The sequence below is a fragment of the Sceloporus undulatus genome, chromosome 1, assembly GCF_019175285.1.
Source record: "Sceloporus undulatus isolate JIND9_A2432 ecotype Alabama chromosome 1, SceUnd_v1.1, whole genome shotgun sequence".
Taxonomy (NCBI): Eukaryota; Metazoa; Chordata; class Lepidosauria; order Squamata; family Phrynosomatidae; genus Sceloporus; species Sceloporus undulatus.
Window position 1 is genome coordinate 169131030 of NC_056522.1, and position 17907 is coordinate 169148936.

At 40.1% G+C, this 17907-nt stretch overlaps 1 protein-coding gene across 1 annotated transcript in view; it reads left to right on the forward strand.

The window, feature by feature from the left end:
- Positions 1-17907, forward strand: part of COL6A2 (collagen type VI alpha 2 chain) — a 60986-nt gene that overhangs the window by 25280 nt on the left and 17799 nt on the right. Inside the window, 12 exon segments of the mRNA XM_042457821.1 lie at positions 212-256; positions 258-302; positions 2227-2289; positions 3609-3671; positions 4818-4880; positions 5290-5352; positions 8248-8298; positions 11478-11513; positions 13394-13456; positions 14253-14315; positions 15352-15387; positions 16105-16150. Of these exon segments, the coding sequence (XP_042313755.1) occupies positions 212-256; positions 258-302; positions 2227-2289; positions 3609-3671; positions 4818-4880; positions 5290-5352; positions 8248-8298; positions 11478-11513; positions 13394-13456; positions 14253-14315; positions 15352-15387; positions 16105-16150 (637 nt within the window).

Consider the following 17907-nt stretch of genomic DNA (forward strand, 5'->3'; position numbering starts at 1 on the left):
GGTTGCCTGATGAAAGCAAGGAATCCCACTGTTGGGAAGAAGGCAGGATATAGACTAAATCAGGCAGGGAGGATGGAACCCTGCAGAATGTCAAGACCCAGTATTTGGGGATGTGGCCTTGGTTGGTAGTGAGCTCAATACAGACAATACTTCCCACTTTCTTTTGTTGTCACCCACCTCTAATTCTAATTTCTTCTTCCACTTTTCAAAGGGACCTAAAGGCAGTAATGGATCACCTGGCAGCCCTGGTATCAAGGGGGGGCAAAGGCGGCCCTGGATCTCCTGGACCCAAAGGAGAACCTGTAAGATTCTAGATGTCTTCTGTACCACACCTACCCCTGCATCTTTCATCTATTTGTCCCAAAAGCAAGATTCTAGTGTAGACTTTACAATCAAGGTTGAAGATACCAAGTTTGGCTTATAAGCACAGAACATAAATACAAAACTTAATGATTCTATTCTAAAGACTACATTCCCCATATTAGGGATGTTTCCAATGAAATTCAAATTGTAGTGAAATCAGAACATTTAGTTCTGTGTAATACCTTGCAGAACAATTCAGGTTATAATCCCACTGCAGATTCTACCACTTGGGGGCCTTTACAAGAATAGACATTCTTGAAGAACATTTGCTGAGATTCTGCATGTTGTGTCATTTGGCAGGAATTTTACTGTAATGCAACATGCCCTCAGTCCTCCCCAATGCTGGTGTTTAGTGCTGATCTGTTCGGGCCCTAAGACTCTGTCTAGATGTATAAGGTGTGCCTTGAATTTCTGCCATGCACCTATTTGAAGCAAAGACTACTTTGCCAGACTTTGCCTGACACAGACTTCTTGTGTACTTTGTTTTTATGGGACATTCACTGTAATATGACCAATACTACACCTGCTTTTTCATAGTTTATTGGATCCAGAAAGTAGGGTTGCTAGACTGAATATTGAAAAGGGTCCCTGTAACCTTAATAGCTGTGTAGAAAAGGGGATTTCAGCAGGGGCTGCTTGCTACTTCATTGCATAACATGTACATGAGCCCTCTCTAATTTTCTCTCCGACAGCCCTAGTATCATGATAGACTGATCATTCTGCTCAGTGCTGTTGTAGTTAGCAGCAAATGCTAGCTCTACATCCTCCTCTTCTTTCACTTTACAATGGACATCTTATTACAGCTTCCTTCTGGCATCCTTGTAGGTGTGAAGGTATCCATGCCTGAGTTGTGAAAATATTTCCTGCACACTTCCATATTTGTCCAACCCTTTCTGCTCCCATGTTTGAATCTTCACTTTATTCAAGAAATTGATGGGATAATAAATGTATATATAATTTCTAAGCTACCTTTATATACTACCTTTCCTCCAGTGAGGCTTAGATTGTGAATAAATCTCTCTTCCCACTTTATCCTTGCAACAAACCTCGAAAGTAGATCAGTCAGAAAGAGAATAGCTGGCCCAGGATAACCCAGTGAGATGGCTTATCTTATCTTTACAGTGTTATATACAGTCAGATAGCAAGTCTTTCCTTTTGTTTCTGTTTGGCTGCCAGATGAGAACACTTCTATACATTGTAGGGTAGCATTGGAAAAAAGGTACATTTCACTGGATATATTCAATAATTATGTTAAAAATCAAGAGGTATAGGTGGATGTATATTGTCAATATTTGATGCCATGATCCAAGATAAGCATATTTATAAATAAGAAACATTTTCCCAGTGGGAACATTTGTTAAAATTACTTCTTGTGGATGATTACTCTTCTTAGAGATTTTTCTTCAGATTTTGGGGATGTTATCATCTACTTTCAACCCTTGTATCAATAAAAAAGAAAACACCACTCTTTTGTCCTGGAAAAAATTGTTATGCAATCTTCCTGTTTTTTCTTTTTCATCTTCATATCTTCTGAGATAAACTGGGGGGGGGAGGGGGAGTTGACAGTACTGTTTGTACACTTGTGAGCATGTGGTAATGAAAATACACCTACATGCACATGGACACAAAGTTTTGTGGAAATGTATGAAATAAGGTGTGGTTTTTTTAAACAAGAAGTTGATCCAATTAAGAATATAGTATGTTGTCTAGTTTGTTAGAATCAAACTAGTTGCCATACCCAATGGAAGAGAGGAGAGAATTGTGTTCCAGCTGGGGGAGACATGGGCTCAGCTATGAACAGAACACCTGTCTTTTTTATTATTTTTTTTAAAGTCTTTAACTGTTCTCTTTACTTTACTTAAGGGTCGCCGAGGTGATCCTGGAGCAAAAGGACCCCCTGGAACTGTTGGAACTAATGGAGAACAGGTAAGTTCAGCAGCTTGCCAAACCAATGGAAGGAAGTCTCCTCACACATACAGAGAGATTTATACATTTGATTGACAAAGAACAAATGAAATGCATCCACTGTCACTCCCACCTTTGCATCCCTGAATCATTGCAAGGGGAGCAGATTTCCTATGAACATAAACATTGCATTCATAGGAAATCTACTCCCCATGAATGATTCAGGGATGCAAAGGAGGGAGCAACGATTCCCTGAGGAAGCGCGCCTGGTTTCCATACACACACAATTCCTCCACCTTTTCAGGATGATTGAGCCACGTTCGACCAGCAATGGAGCCAGGTATGAAAATCTTCATTGACTGGGAAAGATTTTGTCCTGCTTCTTATTTATTTAATTAGTTTGTATCCTGCCTTTCTCCCGATATGGCAACCAAACACATACAGCTAAAAAAATATATAATTTAAAAACAAATAAGTTAGCCTATTAAAACAGTACTAATTTAAAACAGTTTTAAAACATTCTGAAAGGTACAGATACACATTATTCAAGGCACATGGGGCAATTAAAAATCCTGGATTGTAGTCTTTCTTTATTATTCTTATTACAGTTAAAATTTGCTTTTTCCTCCACTTTCTGGCAAATTTTCCAAAATACCTTATAAATTAAAATGTGAGGGGGAAAGAAAACTCTGCTAAAATAATTCTGACTAACTAAAACATGTATCAGTTAACAAAAATAAGTAATCACCCATATTCTTGACCCTCCGGTCCAGTGGTAGTACTGCTCCCATTCTTGAGTAAAATACAACATCCAAAATCCACGGAGCAGCAATACCTTTATTGGTTCAATTAAAAAGGCACAAAATATATCATGCAAGCTGTCAAAGCTCCACTGGCTTCTTCAGCAGGTAAGGTTGTTCAAACAGAAGAAGAAGAAAAAAAATATGATGTTAGACTCACAGGCCTACATTTGGTTAAGATGTTGTTTTGTTGTTGCCAGTTATGATGGTCTTCATTGTGGTGAAATAACTAGCAAGATTATTTCAATATTATTTGTTCATTTAAAAGTTAGTGTTACAAAAAAAAGGAACTATTCCTTGAAATAGGTTCCATGATGCACATCTTGCCTACCATCAGCTGTAACATTTATGTAGATACGAGGACCCAAATGCCCTGGGGAAAAATCTCCCTCCTCACATACATTGCATGTGGTGTCTCTCTCTGATCTCACAAAGTAGGGAGTCGATATTAGTAAATATACCAAAAAAGGAAGAAAGCATCTTCTAATAGTAGACTGAAGGTGATGACTCTCCATCTAATGACTGTTTCTTTATCCACAGGGAGATCCTGGTCCTGAGGGACAAAGAGGACTACCTGGCGAAGTTGGAAACAAAGGAGGAAGGGTATGAAAGAGCCATAGAATTGTAATGAATTGCTCTGCTTTAGATTCTTTGGTCAGAGCGTTCTCTGTACCTACATGAAGTTGCTTTGAAGCCTAAGTTCCTCTGAAAAGAGATATACATTTGGAAGATATATATTTTTCAGTAACTGCACTGTCAGTATATGCTAAAATTCATGAGTCTGCCAAATCATTTCCAACATCTGAATATGTTATGCATTGGATCCTGGGTGAAGCATAGGATGGTAATCTCATTTGCCCTCCCAATGATAAAAAGGGTGGTTTTTTTTAATGGAGGGGTAGGGAGAAGCCCAACCCCCACTGTCAGCTATTCAGCAAGTAAAGGAATCTATAAAGTCCTCTGCATTCTAGTCTTGCTCTATCCTTTAGATTCTTGATCTTTTTTTCTTCTCTCTCTCTTTCTTTCTTTCTTTCTTTCTCTCACTTTCTCTGTCAAGAAAAACAACTTTCCAGACTCCTTGTCCCCAGGGCCCCTCTGCCACTGGTTCTCCCATGTGGTTGCCACCATGGATGTGCAAATGTTCTCTTTTTGGGAATAGAAAGTACACAATAATATAGGGAATCCACATTATTATTGAGTCCCAAAATCTAGAGATCAGCTAACAGCCTTTGGATAGTCATCAGAACACCACTCTGTGTTCCATAGGACTGCAGTCACAAGATTACAAAGCATCTAATGAAAATGGTGCTACCCAGTTTTCAAACTGGATTTGGTGACAGCCATTTTAACTATTACCGCATCCAGTTATTCTAGGTGTAGTGTTGAACCAGGTGTTTCCCTAGTATCCAAGACTGATAACCAGAGGACATTAAGTACAGTTAGGTGTCACAAGCCCAACAACAAACTGTTTGACATATACAGACCTCTGAAGTTAGTTATGACTAACACAAGGTTGATGTTGCTGACAATTAAGAACATCTATGCTACATTAGTGTAGTTTTTTTCTAATATTTGTATAACTGCATGGATATTTCACACTATTTATCAGATGTAGCAATGAGTTAACCTGTTTAATATGATAAACTGGCAGGTGTAGTGGCCTGTAGATTATCTGATACCATCTTCTGTCTCAAAGCTTTATAAGAAGCCTATATGTCTGACTCTCACTTTTGTTTGTTTGCGGCACAGGGAGATCGAGGATTGCCTGGTCCACGTGGTCCTCAGGGTGGTGTAGGAGAACCAGGCAAGCCTGTAAGTTTTATCCAAGTTTGTCTTCAGCATACGGACATCCACTGGCTGTTTCCCTCACTGCTCTTCTAGGCAGCTGTCCAATGAAGGAAAGCACACATGTGATCAACCCATCTTCTGTGGGTTGAAAATTCACTGCCAATCAATGTTTGAACTTATTTGACCCTGACCTCACTTCATTTGTGCATCTGTATGTGACAAATGTTTGCAGCATCCTTTACAGAAGTTGTAAATGTTACCTGGAGGGTTATAAATGCTGCCAATCATCTTCATTTCTTCCTGTCACAAGGCACCCTTGGGAAGAATGCCATGAGAAATTGTTGTGATTTGCATTAAAGCACAATGGTAGTAGAGTTCTTAATACTCTTTATACTGCTTTTTCCTCTTTTCTTTCTGAAACACTCTGTTTTAGGGCTCACGGGGTGATGCTGGTGATGCAGGTGTAAGGGGTGACCCAGGTGCTGCAGGACCAAAGGTAAGACAGAGGTACAGTCTGGAAATCAATAATGTCACTTTAACACTTCATACTACAATGTGCACATATTATATTCAACATGGGTAGTGTTTGTGATCTGTACACAGATAGTCTCACAAGTAATGGAAGGTACATAAATTCATACAGGAATTTCAGGGTTTACGTTGCCATTCGCATATTTAATAATAATAATAATAATAATAATAATAATAATAATAATAAATTGTTTATTTATTAACCGCTTTTCCCAGGATCAAAGCGGTGTACAAGTGTCAGTAAAAACAGTCAGCAAAAACAGCACCACAATTCACATATTAAAAATACACATTAAAACGAATTAAGTCCAAAAGCATAGTTAAAAACATACAGTAATAATGTTAAAATCATGAATATCAATACGTCACAGTCAATAGGTGAAAGATAATCTTAGAAGGAATTGGGAGGGTAGGCTTGTAGGAAGAGGTGGGTTTTTAATGCCTTTTTAAAGGCTTCTACTGTTCCACCAAGGCGGATCCCTTCAGGTAAGGTATTCCACAGAGAAGGCACTACTGCCGTAAAGGCCCTTTGTTGAGTAGTCGCCAGTCTCACCTTAGGGTGATTGAGTAACAGTTTTCCTGTAGTCCTGAGAGTGTGGGGAGGATTATGCAGGGAGAGGCGTTCCCTCAAGTAACCTGGGCCCAAGCCATTTAGGGCTTTAAAGGTGATAACCAACACTTTGTACTGGGACCGGAAACGAATTGGCAGCCAGTGTAAAGATTTTAAAACAGGTGTTATATGGTCGGACCTCGCTGTCCCTGTGATTAACCTGGCTGCTGCATTTTGAATCAGTTGAAGTTTCCGAAACTGATACAAAGGTAGCCCCATGTAGAGCGCATTGCAGAAATCCAAACGAGAGGTTACCAGTGTATGTACTACCTTTTCTAGGTCCCCTCGGTCCTTGTTGGTTAGCCTTGTTGGTTAACAAATATTAGAGCATAAGAAGTGCTGGGTTCTTAAATAGTTTGAATGTTTAAATAGTTTAAATAGTACCATTTCTATTCTACACAGAAGTAAATCCTTGTATGTTTGATGGGACTTGTATCAGAGCACGCTATCTCAAAACGTTACTAGGTCTACTTAAATAATTTTTAAAAGTTGAATTGTGTAGAATGTTTTCCATTTTTTGGCCTCCAGAATCAATTGGATATTAATTTAAATGGTAATGGAAGTCAAAAGTATTTGCTAGCAATAATTTGTTTAATATAAAGGGGAACAAAACAATAGAGAAATAACTATATGGTTTAATTTAAAGCCAACAGAAGCCAACAGAAAATAGGAAAGAATGGAGCCCAATAAATCAGATATCCACGAAGACTCTCAGTCCCATCTGCCAGCACTGGGCTGGTAGGCATCTCTAAGCCTCATCCTTCTTGCAACATTCTGGCCTCGAAACTGCTGCTAGATGGATATGAGTTGCAGTTCAGTCTTCCCATCTTTCCCATTGTTGCTTTTAATTCACACATTCTCTTTGAGCCTCCTCAGGTCTTCCACTCTTCCTTAAAATTGCCTTATGTGCACACATGCAATGTGCCCTCCCTAGGAACTCCCATGGCAGCTTCTTAGAGGCAAAAGGAGTTATACTGTAAGGGACTGCACTTTGTATGTAGGATTATTACATTCTCAGGGCTTGGTCCCTCTTCTCTGGTCCTCAGAGCAAGAGAAAAGTGTGGGCTTGAAAAGTATATGTTGGGGGGAGGGTTGGGATATGGGGTTGTTTTTCAATTGTAATTTTAACTGTACCATGTTTTATCTTTATATTGTTGTAATCCGCTTTGATTCCTTGCAAAAAAAAGCAGAATGTAAATAAATTGCATTATTATTATTATTTATATTATGTTCATATAATTTCTTCATTTGTTAGACCTGGTATTTTTTCATTTGAATGACATTTTCTGTGCAACAGTGTCTGGTTTTTAAGGTATCATGCTTAATGATGCCACCAGGGCCTGCTCTCTGCACAAAGGGTTGTTCCCTTAGTCTCAGGATTTGGCCTCAAAATGTATAGGCCTGAGATAGTCCTGACCTGACAGCCCTATTCTGGTACTTCCATAAATAACCATATATTTGTCAATATGCAGGGGTAGCTGTGTTGATCATTTAGCAAATTCAAACAAAATTCCACCAAACAGTGATACTTTTATTGGCCAAACGAAATGCACCATATACTTGTTGCAACCTTTCCAACCTCCACTGGCTTCTTCATCTTGCCTGATGAAGAAGCCAGTGGAGTTTCGAAAGCTTGCAACAAGTACAGTATATCGTGCATTTTGGTTGGCCAATAAAGGTATCACTGTTTGGTGGATTTTTGTTTGCATATTTGTCAATTCACACAAACAAACAAATATTCTACTCTAATAAAGCTGAAAACCTCATCTCTGCTTTGGATTTAAGATGATTCTTGTATGTAGGTACAAATGAGCAGTGACCATAGGTACAGATATTCTCACAATCATTTGACTCTGTATGCAGATAGTGAGATGACTTAATACACCATGAAATATGCAAATGCAGATCAGATGTTTGCCTGACTGACAGGCCAACACAGAATTGTTTTAGTGTTGGCAATTTTCAAGACATAAGAAGTCTTCCTTTTAAGCACATCAAGCTTCAAAGTCTTAATATTTGTCTAAGACAGGTTGAATGTAATTTTGTCAGTGGCTTCCATTATCTCCCCACCCTTTCCCATTTGGACTGTGATGTTCTGCAGTTGCTCAGGGTATCCCCAGCTCATTGGGGCATTATTAACCCCAAAAAGGAAGAATATAGTGCTGTACCCAGTACAATATAGATTGTTACAAAGCAAAGTTTCCATATGCTTTGGCTTTATTTGAAAAGTCATTTTCATTTTAATTATAGGGAGACAGAGGACGACCTGGTTTCAACTATCCTGGCCCCAGAGGACTCCCGGTATGTTTTGTGTGTGTAACATGCTTATATTAAAATCCTTTATAAGAGCAACACCATGGAAAACAAGGCATGGTATCAAACAGAGGAGCGGTCAACTTGAGGACAAAGCCATGGGAAGTCCTCCAGTGTAAACATATACAGTCGGCCCTCTATAGCCATGGATTCTTTATCAATAGATTCAAGCATCCACGGTTTGAAAATACTCAAAAAATATATATAAATTTTTAAAAAGCAAACCTTGATTTTGTTATTTTATATAAGGGACACCATTTTACTGTGTCTTTGTATTTAATGGGACTTGAACATCCACTGTAAAAGGGGGGTAATAGGCGAAAGCTGCTCCAGTTACTAGGGAGAACCGTAGTTCTCCCTTGAGCCCCTGGCAGGGTAGACCTTTTGAATCTAGCAACATTTCCTTTGGGGTAGGAGTTACATAGGAGAGGATCTGTTAATTAATTGGTCTGTAAATTCATTCTAATTAACATTTAGTAGTGTATCATTTTTGCTACAATTTTGTGGATGTTACCATGGTTGTCATTTTTACTTCTTTTTAAGCTTTTAGGATGTAAGGATATAGAGCCAATGTGAATCTAATACTAGTTCTGTTTTAATTATGATTTTTTTTTTTACTTTATTGTTTTATTGGTCATACAAAAGAAAGGGGATTCTTTCTAACAACATATTTACAATAATTTCTTGAGCATAAGAAAATAAATGGTTGAAGATTAAATAGGTAGAATCATAGAATTGTCGAGTTGGAAGAGACCACAACAGCCATCCAGTCCAACCCCCTGCCATGCAGGAACTCACAGTCAAAGCATCCCCGAGAGATGGCCATTCAAGGAAGGAGACTCCACCACTCTCCAAGGGAGTTTGTTCCACAGTCGAACAGCTCTTCTAATGCTCTTCATTAGGTTCCTCCTAATGTTCAGGTGGAATCTCTTTTCCTGGAGCTTGCATCCATTGTTCTGGGTCCTAGTCTCTGGCACAGCAGAAAACAAGCTTGCTCCATCCTCAATATGACACCCCTTCAATTACTTAAACAAGGCTATCAAATCACCTCTTAACCATCTTTTCTCCAGACTAAACACAACCAGCTCCCTAAGTCTAAGGAGTTTATCACACAGGAGGAATTTCTCTTAATTTCGAATGAAAAGATAGCAGGGCCAGAACGCATTCACGTGAATTCGCTAGTTCAGCGAATTTACATGAATTCGATTTGCATTCGAACTGACTTCCCATTGTCTGAAAATAACTTGCCATTGCCTGAAATTGCATGTGATCACCTCTCACGCAATAATGTGAAACCCCAAGATTGTGTTCAGACTGACTTTCCATTGCCCGAAATTGCATGTGGTAGTCTATCACGCAATAACATGAAACCCCATGATTGCGTTCGAATTACCATTATACTTCCAATTTCCCTTGTCTGATAAACTCCTAAATGAATGGTTAAATGTAGCAAAGCTGTAAAGTAAATGAGCCTTATTTAGGAGCTTATTGCAGAAGGAAAGTACAGCCACATAGTAGTACCTTTCTGTGTGCCTTACCACATAATGTTGCAGCTCTTCAGTTCTCTTCCCATGGGAGACAATCATAAATGTGAGTCTTTTTCTATGAATGACCATCTCCTATAGAAAGAGAACTGAAGAATATCATGTGGTAAGGCACAAAAAAACCACTGTTATCCAACTGAACTTCCGCTTTCTTTCCTTGTACAATAAGTTCCTTAGAGAGGCTGCTTCTTACTATGCTATTTGAAAAAAAAGACCCAAGTTGGTGAATAAGCCATCCAACTGGTCCCCGTCCAGACTCAATTGGCTCAGATTTGGAAGACGTAACTTGGGTACCAGAAGCAGTGCGACACAGTCCTCAGTTTTATCATATAGAACTTGCCCTACCACTGCATTGGTGAAATGCTACACTAGTTGCATATGTGCAGCAGTGAACTTGGCTTCAGTCATCCAATATCCATTAGTCTCTCAAGCCTGTTTAGAATTCACATCTGATCTAGAAGATTAATCCCATTTACTCAAAACGTTAGAAGAAGAAAGATAGAAGTCTGGATTTAATAACTGTGACAATGGTTATAATAACACTGCAGGAAAGTGGGGAAAGAATCTGCTCAACTTCACAGGCACCTCTTCCTCATCAACATTTTTTTCCCAGTTAGGTCCTTAAAATGTAGCTTGGCTCCAAGGAGAGAGATGTGCCTCATTTTGTGTGTGACACCAACTTTCTCCTCTTCTTCATTTTTGGAGAGTGAGCTGGAAACCATGTCCAGATATCTCAACCCACAACTGCATCCAGAAGCCAATATGGACCTCAGCAGGGAGAGTCTTTGAAGGATATGAGGAGGAGATAATGTCCTCACCAGGATGGGGAACAGCTTTCTTTTTAGAAGGAAAGCAACCTTTATTCACTTTTCAAAATGAAGGACTCAGTGTAAAGAAAACTGCTGTAATCAAGAGGTGCTGAGGCTGAAGGTTTTGCACGATCACTTCTCACAATACAGGAAGGAGAATCTGTTCATCATCATGAGTACTATTCTCCAGGAAATTACAAAGGAAAGATTTGCCCAAAATGTGTGTGAGAGTGATTGCAATTTGAAAACAGACAATGAAGGGAAGAGATATCTCCTGGGTTTTCTGAGGGTACTCACTTGTGCATGCGTGTGATATGTGTATACAGATCTTGTGCAATCTTGCGGAAATAGTAGATGCTTCCTCTAAGCATATGCAAGCGTACATACCAGATATCTGAGATAAATGTTCAGGATGACCTCAGGATCATCTCTGGTTGACAGCTCTGTCTGTTGCATGGTTTGTTTGTTTGGCTGGTTAGTTGGTTTTTTGTTTTGTTTTGTTTTTGTGGCTGTAAAGGAAACTACACCATTTAATTTAGAAATTGTCCATATAGCCTGAGAGAATCTGAATACCCCATTCTGTATCTATCTATCTGAACCCTGAGAATGTGGCTGAGAAAGGCAGGAGGTGGAAGAGATGTCTGTGAGAAGCCCTAAGAAATTTCCTATGAATTCTGGAGACCTTTCTGTCAACCCACAATTATTTATTGATTTTTGGGTTTTGTTTTTTTTAAAAAAACATACTCTTCCTTGATACATATGAATAAATGGTGGGACAAAATGGAAACTGATCAGCTTTTCTTCAATTTTTCAGGGTGATAAGGGTGAGAAGGGAATTCCAGGACCAGAGGTACAGTATGAACTTACATTTGCTACTTGTGCTAACAAATCTGGTAACAAGCAATATCCTGGTTCTTTCAGTCTGTTGCTGAACCTCTCTTTTGGTAGGCTCATGAGGATTTGCAGGGCCACTTCTTAGGCCATGGCAACATTGGTACACTTAGGCATTACAAGTCATCAGTGAGTCACAGGATCAGTGACTTATCCTGCTCTGTTAAATCACCCTGAAACAGTTCAAACTAGATGATCTGCTGCCATTACAACAGGGGTAGAAACCCTCTGGTCTGTAGGCCAGATTTGGCCCATGGCTTCCAGCCTGATATGCCCCTCCTTGCCCTGAAGTCTTTCCGCACCCACAACTCCACCACCACCTTACTTGTTCTCCCTGTTGGGAAGACAAGCAAGCAAGGTAACTTCAAATCAATGATCACAGGAGACATGAGATTTCCTACATACCCTGCTCCTCTTTGCCATTGGGAAGCCAAGCTGGGAAGGGAGGGAGGCACACCAGTCCCATGTTGTCATCAAGGCTTTTTGCAAGTCTTTGGCTGAGTCCCATTTTCCTGTCTGGAATAAAGCAAAGGAGAGCAAATCCCAGCTGAGGGGTTTTTGTTCCCCTCCTCAGTTTTCCTGAGCTGGAAAGAAGAATATCACCTCCTTGGCCACCACGGTGAAATCCAGCACTTCAGCTATGGAAGTCGGTAATGTGGAGTGAGGTTTACATCCATGCATCAGTGTCATCTGCCCTATAGAAGGCTGTTGGGGGGAATCTGGGCTTGCACACTAACATGGCTCCCTAATATCTGTTAACTCAGTACTGACATATGGAGTATTTTATGTGTGCAAGCTGGCTTTTTGTGACTAGTTAATGAAAAGTTACTTCTCCAGTAAGTGATTCTTTCCATGCATTTCCTGCATTTTCTGTGTAGTTCTGTTAAATAAATTTGACCAGAATGTGCACACACCCTGAAGGTGTGTAGCTTGGGAGTATTTCTGGATCCATGTCTGTCACTGCAAGTTCATGTGGACTATACGGCTTGAATTAGTGGGCGCCAGCTTTGACTTTCCTGACATCCAGTTATCCATGCACTGGCCACAATAGTTTGTATGTTGGTAACTTCCTCATTAGAATGCTACAATGAACTCTTTGTTAGGCTGCCCTGGAACACTTTCCTAAAGCTGCAGCTAGTGCAAGAAGAAGCATCTAGGTAGTAGACCAATACATGTTACAGAAACTGTACAACATCAGTTTTAAAGGAATTGCATTGACATCGAGTACGCTTTGGTCCAAATTCAAAGTGGTGATAATTAACACTGAAAACCGTAAACAGCCTGGGACCTCTATACCTGAAGCAGCGTCTCTTCCCACATATGCCTTTCCATACACTGCAATCTGCTGGATGGACCTTCTTCTTGTACTCATCAGTGGAAGCATTAATGCACTGTGTAAAGATGTGGGAGGGGGACTTATCTTCTCTGGCAACCTGATTGTGGAATGCCCTCCCCTTGGAGACCCAGTGCTAGTTTCATTATGGCACCAAATTAAAACATAGTTTTTTATCACAAATATGTTGATCAGCAGCAGGGGGGTGGAATCTAACAAGTTTATCCAAAACTGGACAGGTTTCAAGATGTCATAATTGTTAAATACTTTTGAATAATTTATACTATTTGGATTTAGTGCCCTTCTTTTAAATTTTAATTGTCCTAAATTCTTTTAGATGAACTTTATCTGTATGCCATCCTGAGTTCATATGTTACAGGGAAGGATATACAGTTCTTAATATATATTTTTTTTTAAAAAAACAGTATCCAGAGAATTTCTCCTTAAGGAGTAATGGGAGAAAATGTTGTGGGGAAATCTAATCCTATATACCATTTTTGGAACAGGGTGCAAGAGGTGACTTTGGACCAAAAGGCCCTCCAGGAACAAAAGGAGAAAGAGGTGAACCTGTAAGTATTTTCTGCAGATCTGTTTACTACTGAAGCAGAAGAACCACAAGTGATCATTGTCATGGGCATTCACATGTTCCACCAACCCAATGCGAGCACAGGTTGTAAGAAGAAGAGCAATGGCGAAGGTAAAATGTCCATGAGTGCTATGATGACTGTGGAGATGGGGAGCAAGAGTGAAAGCTGCCTCTTTCAGCAGAGAAAGCTGCCTTACCAATTCCTTAGCTACTCAGGAGTTGATAGGACAGTTTCTCTGGTGACGGAGGTGGTTTCTCTGCCACCAAACCATTATCAGAGCACCAAAAAATAATCCTTTGCCAGTGTAATGAAGCATTAAAACTGGTGTAATGCACCAAAATGCACATAGCAGCACACTTCACATGGAGTCCAGAGTCATGGATTCTGTTCCTTTGGAATTGAAAGAAAAGATCAGCCATGTCAACCATACTATCCATATAAACTGTCCATCTTGAAAAATTACATTGTGTGCATGGTTGTAGAGTGATCAGACCATCTTCCCCAGTCCACAAAAAGGACCTCCAGCCAAGAAATAGCTAGATGGAGCTGTTCTCTCAACCTAACCTATATTCCATTATAGTTGATAACTGATATAAAACATTTTGTGTTCTGCCAAGTGCTGTAGAAATGATAGATAAATCATGTTTGAGACATTGTATACCTACTTTGCTGGGTGTGCAACTAAAGATTTGCCTAGTTTCTAGTTTTAAATCTTAATTTTTGTGCTCACATATATAAACAAATGCATATGGATTAATGTGTTTCTTTCTCTTTCTAGGCTGATCCTGGCCCACCAGGTGAGCCTGGACCCAGAGGACTTCCTGGTGAACCAGGCAGTGAGGTATTATTATAACTTCATTGTATCTCTTTGTCTGGTTGGGTGTCCTACCTGCCACAATGTACCTTCTCCCTTCAGTATTCTGGGCTTGATTCATAGGTCCATCTCTGTTGTGGTGTATACACCAAATTACAAACATGAGCAGCTACCTAGATTCTAAACTATCTTGGCAAAACCAGACAAAAACTTGAAAAACCAGAATATATAATCAGTCTCCATTGCTGAGGCAAATAAAACATTTTAGGGCTGAACTCAGAAATTTGAAACATGGAAAAGAATAAAACTTGGCTTAGTAATGCCTTTGTTTCTCACTAAACAACATGAAGACACAATCCCATTGTCTCTGGGAATCAAGTAAGACAGTGTCCCAGTAGCAAGATGAAGGGAAGAAAGGGTCTCTTCCTCCAGTGTCAGAAACTGAGCTCTGACTTCAGAGCCAACCTTGAATGCACCTTCCTTGGCCATGCAGAAAGATCTGTGCCTCTCATACTTCCAACATCAGATGATTTCCTGATCTGCGAAGTGAGAGTGATATTTACAGAGCAATGATGTGGAGATTGTGGGGATGGTTTAGAGGAATCTGTGACAAGGCAAAGAGGAATCATGCTTCCTACATTCTGCAAAATTTGTATACTTGGTTGTCTCTCCCGCCACACACACATACATTGGTTTCAGTGGGATGCCAAATAAATTACTCCAGGTCTGACATAGTTCTTCTTCTGAGTTGGGGAAACACTTTAGCACAGGTGGAAAAAATTGAAATTCTATAAGGAAAATATCAAATGCACATATTCTACCAAATAGCACGCATATTCTGTGAATGGAACTGGGAGAGGGAAAGAGAGTAAAAACACTGTTGGGGGGGCACACATATACACTCATTGTTTACAGGCAATCAATCATATTGCCAGAAACCAGTGAATATTAAAAATTGTTCGAAGTCTGTTACATGTTTTTTCTGTGTGGCTGCATAAAGAAAGTTAGCAAAATTGGTGTTCTTTCTATAGTTGACATCCATATCTCCTTCATCCTTTTATAGGGTGGTCCTGGACCCGCTGGAGACCCTGGGCTAACTGTAAGTAGAGAGCATTTTCTGTTATCATAAAATGTATAAAGGAGTTTGCTGTCTAGTTGTTATCAATACTAGTTTGCAGGAGAATGTAACAAGGCCTGCAGAACATGTCACTAGAGGGGTGCAGTGGTGTGGATCACACCGGATGACACCCCAGAGGGGGTTGCCACCCTGTGGGATAGTACATCCTCGGGGGAGCAGGCAGCTGCCTTCTGGGCCCCACGCAGCCATGACCGTGCAGGACTTGGAAGGACAGGATGGGGAGGTGGCTGCCTTCCAAGTCCCGCACAGCCATGTCTACTCAGAGGGCCAAGCACACCCCCACCTTGCTGCCTCAGTGCCATTCTATGCCTGTGGCAGCAAGGTGGGGGGGGAGTGCTCTTCTGGTCCCACTCCTGGAAGCCCTACCCCTGGAAGCCCTGCCTCCCCACACTGTGTGACACCTCAGGCAAGGATGCCACTGCTTCCCCCTATCCATGTCAAATTTATAATCAAAATCATACTTCAGTCATATCTTTTTGAATGCAGTAGAGAAAGCATGTGATTTCTCTTATTCAGTCAGGCTAAAAACTGTTTTCACGATGAGAGGATGTAAATGGAAATCGTTATAATCATTATGTGCTGGCTGATTTCCCGAGAGATGTTGCCATATCCTTCAAATCCATTGAAATCTTGTACTCACAATAGCACTTTCTTTCCTGTTGTTATTGTTGTTTATAGGACTGTGATGTGATGACCTATGTCAGAGAGACCTGTGGCTGTTGTGGTTAGTTGATAATCTTCTGTTTGGGGGATTGTAATAGTGATGGGTTTGCAGAACCTGCCTTTACAACAGAATTACTCTCCTCAGAGGGCAAATTTATGCTCAGAGCTGACAGGCAAAAATAATCATCATGCAACATTAATCATTGCTAATTCTGTGGTCAATTTTGCTCAAGTCAGGCATTAAAATGATTAGCTGAAAACCCATGTTATCTAGTCCTGGTTGCTCTGAGAAAGTTTAACTCACTGGTTAAAAAATGTTCTCAGAAGCTGAGCAAGAAAGAGATTTTAGAGAGACTGGCTTAACTCATCAAACCAAAAAATAGTTCAGCATAGATAGAAATACATTGCTCACATTCACCTTCATCTCTTTACACACAGCCAGGAGGAGGAGGAGGAGCTCAGTTCTTCCATCGCTACTGCATTTCTACTTCTTTTGATGTGTCTGTCATCCAAATTCTATTGAGGTGGTTCAGTAAGGAGTTGTCACTGTCTTCATATGGGGAGTGATAGTCTGAAGAGGAATGTGTGCATCCTCTCTATTGCACCCAAAGTCCTGATTTTTTAAGACTCACTTTCAGTGTGAACAGAGCTCTCTCTTCACATGCTTAGATGTACTCTGTCCTGAATAGGTTTTCAGACACAGAGCTGTGGTTAATATTAACTATGATTAATTTACACAAGTCAGTTTCTTAAACCATTGTTTGAAGCAGGGATGTAGCCAGGATTTTGGGAAGGGGGGGGTCCAAACTAAGAGCCACCATCTTGAGAGGCTAAGAACCCCCCCCCCAGACACAAAAAGAGGGTTGAGCGTTTACCTCACGATGGCACCACTTTAACTTCCGTTATGGCTCTGTACTATGGAATCTTGGGATCTGTAGTTTTGAGGAGCTGTTTAGTCATCTCTGTCAGGTGCCGCAACAAACTACAAATCCCAGCATTCCACGACAGGGAGCCAAGGGCAGTTAAAGTTGCAGCAAACTGGATTATTTTTTCAGTGCAGATGCAAACTGAGTCCTTCCTCTGAAGGTGTTTACATCAGATAAATTCAGCTCGATAAAGCAAAGTGCAGCTGCTCAAGCAATGAGCTGCAGCCACTCTGTTCATGCTCAGAGACACTCTCCTCATGCTTTGAGACACTGCATTCCAACTTCTGAGCTGAGCTAAGAACCCAGGCTGCATCCACACAACATTTCATTCCCACTTCCAAGAGGGATTTTTAATTCCAAGACATACACACACACACACACACACAATTTTTAATTCCAAGACTCATCTATCTATCTATCTATCTATCTATCTATCTATCTATCTATCTATCAATCAATCATAATTTTAAATTCCAAGACATTATACATTCCTTTCTTTTTATAAAAAACAAACCCCTGTAAGAGAATCCTATTTTGGGAGAAAGACAGGATATAAAATCAATCAATGCAAAATTATCGTGCAATAGTCCATCAGTGCATGGCTTGCATTATAAGACTTTAAAACTATATACATTTAAAAACAATTAAAATCACAGTAGGATCAGAGTGCTATCGAATCATGCAATCATTGAGTTGGAAGAGACCCCAGGGGCCCTGATCCAGTCCAACCCCATTCTGCCATGTAATGGGGGTGTCCAGCTACATTGTAGAAAGACACTACTTTAGATTAATAGTATGGAAAATCATCACCTTGAGTCTGTATATTGGGGAAAAGGGTATAAGAAAATAATAATAATAATAATAATAATAATAATAATAATAATAATAATAA